At 52.5% G+C, this 10,540-nt stretch overlaps 2 protein-coding genes across 2 annotated transcripts in view; both read right to left on the reverse strand.

Moving 5' to 3' along the window:
* TMEM120A (transmembrane protein 120A) overlaps positions 1-3,772 on the reverse strand; it is a 7,817-nt gene extending 4,045 nt beyond the window's left edge. Inside the window, exons 1-3 of the mRNA XM_006889693.1 lie at positions 3,692-3,772; positions 2,037-2,155; positions 1,790-1,906 (exon numbers count right to left, since the gene is read on the reverse strand). Coding sequence (XP_006889755.1) covers positions 1,790-1,906; positions 2,037-2,155; positions 3,692-3,772 — 317 coding nt within the window. The remainder of the gene's footprint in view (positions 1-1,789; positions 1,907-2,036; positions 2,156-3,691) is intronic.
* A 1,186-nt stretch (positions 3,773-4,958) lies between these two features.
* STYXL1 (serine/threonine/tyrosine interacting-like 1) overlaps positions 4,959-10,540 on the reverse strand; it is a 29,935-nt gene continuing 24,353 nt past the window's right edge. Inside the window, exons 6-8 of the mRNA XM_006889694.1 lie at positions 8,260-8,357; positions 7,543-7,655; positions 4,959-5,090 (exon numbers count right to left, since the gene is read on the reverse strand). Of these exons, the coding sequence (XP_006889756.1) occupies positions 4,959-5,090; positions 7,543-7,655; positions 8,260-8,357 (343 nt within the window). The remainder of the gene's footprint in view (positions 5,091-7,542; positions 7,656-8,259; positions 8,358-10,540) is intronic.

Below are 10,540 nucleotides of genomic sequence, written 5' to 3' on the forward strand. Positions count from 1 at the left end.
GATTGGCACAGGACAGAGCAGAGTTTAGGGCTGTTGTACATAGGGTCGCTATGAGTCGCAAGCGACTCGACGGCACATAACAACAAACAACAACATATTCTTTAACCACTTTTGATTCCATCAGCTCCCCGCCTCCTTGCTCCTTCGTGCTGCCCTGCCACCCAGGGAAACCCCTCGAGGTGAGAGGGACGTCACAGGAACACCCATCACCCAATACATGGGCACACATTCACTCAAGTCCCACTGAGCTGAGGTTCAAGGGCACTAAGGGATTTAGCCAAAGCTGCAGAGATTATGGGCCAGGGGCAGGACGAACCTAGACCAGCAAAGGACCAGCCAGCAGTGCTTGCCACCCACAGTACCAGCCGCCAGCCTCCCCATCTGACTCTGCTCGCTCTCTGCACTTTGTCGTTAGGGGCTGCTGAGTCCACTCTGACCCACAGCGGCCCTGTGAACAATGGATCTGGACCCGGCCAGGCCTCGTCTGCATCATCTCTGATATACTTGAGCCGCTGATATGGTCACTACGTCAGTCCACGTCCCTGAGGGTCTCCCTCTCTCTGGCTGACCCTCCACCTTTCCAAGCATGATGCCTTTGTCCAAGGACTGGTCCCTCCTAACAACATACTCAAAATACGTGAGATGAGGCTTAACGCTCCTTGCTTCTAATCGGCACCCAGGTTAAGACCCATCCTCTCTCGCAAATCTGCCACCAGACTCACTTGCAAAATCAGAGAAAACAGAGCCTGGTGCCCGGCATCCCCCTCCGTCCACCACACACCTACCCCGCAGATGTACCCATGCCCAGTTCTCTCCACATCCCCAGGAACTTCCCTCCATCACTACAGACCTTTCAGGGTCCTTTCCTACCCTGGCTCTATCCTCTCACCAGGAAGTGAGCTCAAACCCTTCCTATCCAAAACCAAAGTAACATGGACCCCAGCATGTTTCCTAGACATAGCTGCCTGACCTTGTCCGTGTCTATGTCCTCAGCTCCCCTGGCTTCCCCAGTCTCAGCTCCCGCTGTACTCAGGGAATGACTGTCAAGGTCACCACAGAGCTCCAGAAACACCTCCCTTCCTCGTCAGATGCAATCTCCCTGGGCCACCTTGCTACTCTTGTTTTAGGGACATACTCTTCCAGGAGTCTGTCCTTCTGCACGGAGCAGCTTCCGAGTCTCCTCTGCTGGATTTTTGTTCAGCCCTGAGCTCCCGACAACTCAATTCATTGCAGTTAAATCAGAACTGACTGACAGCTGACCCTCCAGCGGGTTTTCAGAGGCTGTAAATCACATGGGAGGAGACTGCCCGGCCTTCTCCCTTGGAGCGGAATGAAGGTGGATCAGAATCGCCAGAAAAGCACCACCACCTCGAGGCTAACACTGCAGCTCCCTGCAGACTCTTGCCCTTTTCCATCCTCCTTGGTGACTACACCCTTGACTTTGACACTCCTCCAGGCCTCCTGGGCAAATGCAAACTGTAGTGGTTCCCTTCTTCTCGACCTTCCACCTGAGCTATGGCCACTTTGAGCCACTTCTGCTTTTCCTCTCTGCCTCAGTCTCCAGGTGTGACTGGTTAGTTCTTCAGTTATCTCTCCAGGCTGTGGCTCGGCTCGGGCTCCGTCATTCACTCCAGAAAGCATTCTCGCCCTATCTCCACACACTGTCTGCCCTGAGGTGGGGATAGGGCCTGACTACTCAGCCCAGACTGACAGATGGCCTACAGGAGGAAGGGCCCATCATGGAGTCCCCCCTAAGGGGGCTGTGCACTGAGCTGGGGGGTTGCCTCACCCATTCTTCTTAGGCAAATAGGCCTCCATGTCAAAGAAGAGGCCTTGGCGCTCCTTGATCTGGTTCTCCAGCTCTTGCACGGCCTCCGCGGCTCCTGCCGGGAGGGAGGGTTTGCATCTGCAGGTGAAGCCATACAAGTCACTTAGGGTCAGAATTGAGAGGCCCTGGGACGGTCTACGAGCCAGGTCTACTCCAACCCCAAGGGCAGCCACCTGCCCCCAGCCCCCAGCCCGAGGGAGCTCCTAACTTCTTCAGGACAAGGCCCAGCTCCTGGAGCCGCTTCTTCTGCCGAGTGATAGAGCTGGTACAGCTGTTCTGCAGCTTGGTCAGCTCCTCCAGCTTCAAGCGGTACAGCCGGTGCGCCTCCTGGCGGGGTGGGGGGTGGGGGGGGTCAGTGGGTGAGACAGGCCAGGCTGACTGGGGGCCACTGAGCCAGTGTCTGCTGGCCCAATTTCTCCCAGGTTCCCAGGATGGTCTCTGCTTCTGAAGATGTGCGTCTTGAAGTGGATGTGGCCCTCACTGAGGTCACAGTCTCCTCAAGACAGGCCAGGAGTCCCCTCCTCATTCCCTGAGGGTTCACTTCATTCCAGCCCATCTAACAGAGGTCCCTACTTCTCCACAGGGGTTCATGTCACCCCACAGAACCTAAAGCTCCCCAGGCTTTCTCAGATCCTGCCACCTGCCCAGCCCGCAAGTACTAGGGGACCTGGAGTTAACCGTGGTGCCCAGTGCTCAGCATTTCCAACACCTTCCTCATAGGTCAAAGGTCATCAAGGTTTGGCCCTTGGACCTCCTGCTAGGACTCTACCCTTCCCTCTCTACTTTTATGTAGCTCGAGGCTTCCCCGAGCACTTTGCCCTCATGAGTGAGTCTGGGAAGGAGCAGACTGGTGGTTGGGCAAGGACAGTGTGAGGAAAGCGGGCAGGGGCTGAGGGCCAAGCTGGGGACTCCGCTGAGGGCCTGGGGAGAAGTGACCACAAGCTTGCTTGGGCCCAGGGGCAATTAGGCTGCACTGCAGACAGAAGGGGTGAGTGCAGCAGACCGGGAGGGGGAAAGGCCTCATCCAGTCTGGTCGGCTTGACTGTCTCCTATCTGCACCTTGTGTCCCTTGCTCAGGACGATCTGTCACACCCACTCAGGCCTCTCATCTGCTCCATCCCCTCACGACGCCACCTCTGCTGACTCTCAGTGCCTTCTGCTCAGACAAGGCCAGCAGCCTGGCCTCCTGGCCTCCCTCCAGAAGGGCCACAGTGCCCCAGACACCAACCCCTGCACCAGTCCCCTCCAGGGGCACTGAAATCCCGGCCAGGCTCAGAGCTCTTTGGACCACCTGGCCTGCCCACTTCTCCCCTGTCTCTGCAGTAGCCACATGGGACCGTGAGACCCCCTCCTTCTCCTCTGCAGGACTTCGTGGGTGCCGTTTCTATGGCCTGAGAACTCATTCAAGTCGGAGCTGGGCCTGAGCGGCTCCCAGCTGTGTCGCCTGAAGGCTGGGACCAAGGTGTAGGCGCCCGAGGCTGTTTGCTGAGCGATCCATCCAAGACTGGGCCAGACGGCTGTGATCCTGTGACCTCTCTCCAGGGAGGGATCAGGGTGCGGTGCGGGGGCCCGGGGGCACGGGGCCCTCGGGGGATGGGCAAGGGCAAGAGCCTCCGGACAGATGGAGGTCCTGCATGACCCGCCCCGCAATGTGAATGGTGCCACCGCTAGGCACTCATCTGAAGCCACCAAGTGTCCAGCGGAGGACTGGCGGACCCGAGACCTCCCCACCTGAGAAGCTATACCGGGGCCCTCGACCTCTGACCTCAAGTTCCCAATGTCTGACACCCCCGGTCCCGACCCTTGACCTCAAGCCAGAGAGACGTGGCTCTGGACCAACGCGGGCACCGCAGCGGCGCCCACCTGGATGCTCTGGAAGTCCTGCTGCAGATTCTCCCAGTCCTGCAGACAGCTGTCCAGTGGGCCCGAGGGCGGAGGAGGCATGGCTGCGGACCGCGGGGCGGAGGAGCGCAGAGGACGGTGCCGCAAAGCCGCCGGGCCCCAGGCACCTCTGCCTCCGCCACCTCAGCCACCGCCCCCGTCCGCTTCCGGGCTGGCGCTGCCACGGGCACCAATAGGAAAGGCGCCTGGGGCAGTGACGCGCTGGCCCCGCCCCCTGCCCGTGCCAATCCGGGACGGAGGCGGGGGACTGGGCGGGGTCACGTGTGCCAGGGCAGCGCTCCAACGAAGTGGGCGGGGTCGCAGCCCCTAACGGGACCGAAATCCTCAATCCTCTGCTTTGCAGCGGGGCTTCTCCAGCTCAGTCTCGGACCAAATCCCGGGATGCCTGCAAAATCCCCCCTCTTCTGAGAAAGCCCAACCTGTCTTTGCAGCTCGGGCCTTCTTTTGGGGAGAGCCTCCCACCTTACTCGCTCACTCCTTGTCCCCCAGCCCTCTGCAGAAAGAGGACTGGGAGGCAACCTGGCGTCCCCAACACGCCCAGAGAGATGGCAGGTAACGTTCCTGAATGGACAACAACCGGTCTGAGACTCCCCTGGATCCTGGTGGTTGTGGGTACTGGCAAAAAAAGTTTTCAAAAACCGGTCCTGGGTTCCAGGGGGATGGCTGGGACTGTGGGGGTGGGAGGGGCAGTGGCCTCTTGGCAAACAGCCGGGCAGAAGTGAATAGGGAACAAAGAACAGGAGTCCAGGTGGTTGGATGGAGGAAAAGAGGGGGTGAAGAAGCTTCTGTAGGGGACCCAGCAAGGGCGGTGGGACTTGCCCGCACCCTACCCCTGAGCACGAGGTTTAGCTGCTAAGGGCCAACACAAGACAGAATCCAGCCCTGGAGCCCCCCTGCACCCTCCTCAGCCAGGCCTCCAGTGATCCAAGTCATGGGCGACCAGGAGGCAGCCGCTCCAGCTGCAGGAGCTCTGGCGGTGGTGGTGGCCTGGGCAGGGCAGTGGGAAGCGGCACTGGACACCCCGGGAATGAGGATGGGATTCTGGGGCTGCGCAGAAGTGTTTGCTGAGTGGAGTGAGCCTTGGGAAGAAACCACTGCAGATGCTGACTCAGATTTCAGACAGCAAAGGCTTTTTTCTTCCACACCAACTCCTTTACACAGCCTGGCCCTCTCCCCGCAAGGGTCCCCAGATGAGGTCCTCAGGATGCCCTCCTGGCCTTGGAGAAGTTCAGTGGGGCAGGTCCGAGATATCTGTGACGGTGTCCCCAAGGACAATCTTCTCCCAAAGCAGCAGCTGTTTCACTAAGGCCTGGTTTGGACATATGTTGTTCTTACAACGCTTGACAACGTTCCAGGACCTCTGTGAATGCAGGGAGAAAGAATGGAAGTCAAGACTGGTGCTGGGCTTTCCCCACGGTGGTCAGCACAAGGAGGCAATGTTCCCAGGATCTGGCTGGATGTGGAAATAGCAGGGGCCTAGGGTTGAGTTGTTAGGGCAAGGAGCCCCGGGGCTGCAACTTTGCTTTCTGTCCTCAGCAGCAACACTGGGGAGCCCACTCAGTGTAGGTGTGCACATGGGTTAGGGATTCGTATGAGGAGAAGGGACTGTTGTTCAGATTCTCCAGAAAAGAGAAAAGCAAAGATTACTATTTTTCAGGCATCTGGCCTAAAGCACAGGAAGGGCTATTCCATGGTGGAGGTAGCCAGCTGGCCTCCTTACAGATCAAGGACAGAGCAAAATGGAGAGATGGAAAATGATGCCAGGGCACAGCTGTGCAGAAGTAAGGCTTACTAGGTTCTTCGAGTACCTCCTCCCATTCCACACACTAACGAACTCTCTCATGGTCAAAGAGTATGTGCTGAGGCTTCCACAGCATGCTGGCCCCTGTGACTTGCCTGGGACATGACCCAGGTCACACTTCGTGAGGGGCTGCCCCTTCTGACTAGACTGCCCAGCTAGCACTCTCTGCACTCTCAGTGTCTCATTCAAAGCTCAGATTCTTTTTTTTCTTATCATTAATTTTTTTTTTTTTACAGAGGTTTTGGATTTCCATTCATTCATTGCCGCAATTTTCTCCCTGCCCACCCCTCCCCACCAGCTCGCTTCCCCCTCCGAAGAGAGGGGGGAAAAAATTCCTTCATTAGTATACAATTCCCACGTCCCTTCCCCCCACCCCGAGTACACTTCTCTATGCAACCTTAATTCTGGATTCCTGTGCAACCTTAATTCTGGATTCCTGTGCTAACCATAATACTCAATCATATATCACTTCTAATCTGTTCTTTAATGATAGTTTACAAAGACTTTGGATTTCCATTCATTCATTGTTGCACTTTTTTCCCTGCCCACCCCTCCCCTTACCAGTTCGCTCTTCTCTTTAAAAAGAAAAAAAAACCTCTTTCATTGTTATACAGTTCCCCCCCCCTGCCAAGTCCATTCCACTATGCAGCCTTTGTTTTGGACTCCTGTCATGACAATAATATCTAATCATATATCCCCTTTAAACAATTCTCTCCCTCATCTGTTTCAATGCAGTATACATTATTTATCCCATCTTTCTCAGTCTCCCCCCAACCCCGATGTCAATCCCATTTTACAAAAGTGGCACTATGCAGTATTTGTCCTTTTGTGATGGAGATATTTCATTCAGCATAATGTCCTCCAGGGTCACCCATTTTGTGTTCTATTTCATAAGTTCCTTGTTGTTCAATGCATAAAGCTCAGATTCTTGAGAAGTGGCATCTGGCTTTGGGCTGGGGCTCCATCATTTACAACTGTGGCTCCTCAGGTAAGTTCCTTGGCCTCTGCACTTCCCTCAAAATGGGGACAATAATGGTGACTTATGTGGCAGGAAGTGTGTGTATTTATATTACACCTACCGTAAAATCCAACAATATCAGTTTAAAGACTAAGGTGTGCCCGATTCAAGTCACAGAGCTCTGGTGGCCTAGTGATAAGAAGCTATGCTGCAGGTCCTGCAGTCCCAAAGACACACGGTTCGAATCTGCCAGCTGCCCCACAGGAGAAGGATGGGCATTCTCCTCCCCAGTGATTCTGAGTTGATTCCAACTCAATGACAAACAACTATGGATCTGAGAGCTGGACAAAGACTAAGGATGACAGGAGAAGAACATTTGAACTAGAGTGCTGGAGAAGAATGCCGAATATCCCATGGACTGCAAAAAAAAACCAAAGAAATATGTCCTGGAGGACGCGTAGCCAGAGTGTTCCTTGAAGGCTAAGATGAAGCATCATCTCATAGTTTGGACATACCTTTAAAAGGGACATCATACTTGGAAAGGTGGAAGAAAGGTCAGGAAAGGCGAGGAAGACCCTCAGTGAGATGGAATGATACAGTATCTGTGGCAACAGATTCAATCGTGTCGAGGATGGTAAGAATGGCACAGGATGGGAGAGAGTTCAGGTCTATTATTCACAGGCTGCTGGCTCCCCTGCCCACTCTAGGCCCTGCTCTTCTCATGGATACAACAAGACAGCTAGAGTGGATGCCTGAGGAGAGTTCTGGTGCGTTGACATCCTGGGACTTCAGACTGCAGCCAGATGCTGCCTTCCTTTCAGAGAAGCAGACAAATGCTGGGAGATTATGGATGAAGTGTCTGGACCTACCCTGTGTGTCCAGCTCCTGGCATATAAGACAGGATCACAACAGCTCAGATCCTGTCCTCTGGACCTGCGGCCCCACCCCGACTCCCAGCAGAATCCCACCACTGTGCCATCCCTCCTAGGTCTGTTTCTGACCCCACCTGCTAGGTGGGTGGCTGTGGTCAAGCCTGAACCAGGATGTGTATACCTTCAAGGTCTGCTGGTCCCGGTGTATGAGATAGGCGATGATAGCTGCAGAGCTGCGGCTGATGCCCATTTTGGAAAAGACCAAGATGATGGACTTAAGCTCAGAGTGAATGTCTGTAAGTAGAAGCAGGATGGTGTGTCACCTATGGGTCCCTTTACTCTGGGCCCTACTTGCTCTAAGTCCACTGGCCTGAGTGGGCTTGTGGACCAAAAGTTCATCTAGAATCTGTACAGTGTGTCCTGGGCAGTCATGTGACTCTAGGCTACTGGTTCATCCTCTTACAAATGAGGATGCTCACCCTCAGCTGGTAGTTCAGAAGAATCACATGTGGGCATGCAGGTCTATCAGGCAGAGGCCGTTTGTCTGGCTCTCAGTCTTCTGGCCCAGGAAGCTCTGTTGCTAATACTTGACTTTCCAAGGAGGGAAAAGGGAGTCGTCCCCCTGAGGCACTTAGACACCTGGTTGGGGCTGAGGGAGTCCAGATGGGGCTGGAACCCAGGCCCTGGATCCATAGGCAGGTATTCTCATTTGTTCCCACTGCCCTGAGGTAAACACTTTGGCTGTCTTATCGCTGAAGGCTCCCGAGGGCTGGGCTTAGCCTGATCTGGCACACTCAAGCTCTGGGAGACTGCTCAGGAATAGGTGGGGGAGGGGGAACCACAGTCCCTCCACCCCAGGTCCAGGTCAGCTGCCACCGTGTTAGAGTACGTTCCTTACCAATGAAGTGGCAGAGGTGGCGAAATGAGGGGAAAAGGTTTGCATCCATTGAGTCTTCCACACGGATGTGAAGAAGCTTGTCAGCATCATTCTCAAAACTGAAAAGAAAAGCAGAGGTGATTGGGCAGACTTGCACCCTCCACCCCACCCCAACAGACTGGCATTCATCTTAGGGATCGAGCACTGCTGTAACAGAAGTACCACACATGGATGGATGGCTTTAATAAACAGAATTGATTCTCTCACCATTAGAAAACTAAAGCACCATTGAGCTGATTCTAAGTCATAATGATCCTCAAAGACAGTGGTGGCTCTAAGGGAAGGATTGCTCTCTCTTGGCTATAGAGGAATGTCTTTGTCTCTCTCAGCTGCTCTGGCCCTGGCATGTGTTGGACATCTTCATGTGTCTTAACATCATTTCTCCCCTGAGTCTAGGAGTTTCTTAGCACAGGGACCTCAAGTCCAAAGGACATGCTTGCTCCACTCCTGTCTCTTCTTTGTTCAATGCCTTTGAGTTGTGGTGCTGGAGAAGAGTCTTGAATATACCATGAATGGACTGTCAAGAAAACAAATATATCTGTCTTGGAGAGGGTGAAACCAAGTTTCTCCTTGGAAGCTAGGATTTTGAAGCTCTGTCTCACATAGTTTGGGCCTGTGGCCAGGGGAGACCTGCCACTGGAGAAGGACATAGGCTTGGAAGGGTGGAGGCACATGGAGAAGAGAAAGACTCCAGATGAAATAGACTGATACAGTAACTGGGGCAAGGAGGGTTAGTGTGTCAGAATCAATGAGACTGGTTCAAGATAGAGCAGGCTTCAGAGCTGTTGTACATAGGGTCACTATGAATCACAGGAAACTTGACAGCACATAACAACAAGATAAAAAATGTAACATAGGCCCTACCCCAGGGAAACATCTCTTCCATCAGATCAGGACTTTAATCTTCTTATAACTAATTGATGATCACATCTGATCACATTATGGAGGATGATTCTATACTACACAACTCCCAGATTACATCATTACATTAACTACAAAACAACTGAGAAAAGAGTCCAAATTGAGGTTGCATAGTGGAATGTACTTGGGGCAGTGGGAGGAGTGCAGGGGGGACTGTGTACCAGGGAGGGAGTTTTTCTTTTACTTTTCAAAGAGAGGAGCAAACTGGGGGGAGGAGGAGGGCTGGGCGGGGAGAGAAGTACAGCAAAGAATGAATGGAAATCCAAAATCTCTGTAAATGTTCATTAAAATTATAAAAAAAACAAACCAAACCAACTGAGAATCTTGTTGATATCATGAATCATGTTGATACAATTTGGGAAGAACACAATTCAGTCCAAGACAGCATCTCTCATTGCAGAACCCGAAGGGACAAGCATCTCTCATCACAAGACCAGAGGGCAAAGGCAGTGGACAAGCACCAGTAATGTACGTTCTCTCAGAAAGCCTCTACTTCATGGGGTGTCACGTCAAGTAAAAGAATCCAAGTAAAGCACTCAGCAATCCGCTAGGCACACAGTAAGTGTTCAATAAATGTGCACTGTTAACATGATACTTGTTTTGGTACTATACAGATGATGAGGATGAAAAAGAATATTTAACAGTTTGAGAAGCAAACACACTGCATTGTACAGAAAAAGCAAAGCAATAGGAAAGGACAGTGCTGTCTTAGTAAGGGCTGTATTTTCTTGAATGTTGTCATAGTTCCATGTTGCTAGGATCTGTCACGTTGGTTCCAACTTAACAGCTAGCTACACCACGAATGAAAAGATGAAACACTTGTGCCATCCTCACCATTGGGGATTGTTTCCTTTGTGTTAAAATTTAACCCATGCTGAAGGTTGTAGTCTTTGATCTTTATCAGAAATGTGTCTCAAGCCCTCTTCCCTTCCAGCAAGCCAAGTTTGTGTCATCTGTACACTGCAGATCGTAAGTCTTCCTTCAATCCTAATACTGCAATCTTCTTCACATTCTAGACCCAAGTGCTCAGGATTCAGAATGAATAAAATATAAAGGCAGGATACAACCCTAATGCACACCTTTCTTGAGTTTAAACCACGCAAGAGTCCCTTTTCTGTTAGAATGACTGCCTCTTGTCTGTGTACAGTCATCACATAAGCACAATTAAATGTTCTGGAATTCACATTCTCTACAATGTTATCAGATGAGCTGTGGGAGGATGTTAAATGTATCATCCAGGAAGAGTGCAAACGGTCATTACAAAGACAGAAGAGGAAGAAAAGACCAAAATGGATGTCAGAAGAAACTCTGAAGATTGCAC

Source organism: Elephantulus edwardii, unplaced genomic scaffold, assembly GCF_000299155.1.
Source record: "Elephantulus edwardii isolate Elephantulus edwardi_28Jun2011 unplaced genomic scaffold, EleEdw1.0 scaffold00080, whole genome shotgun sequence".
In the NCBI taxonomy this organism is placed as follows: Eukaryota; Metazoa; Chordata; class Mammalia; order Macroscelidea; family Macroscelididae; genus Elephantulus; species Elephantulus edwardii.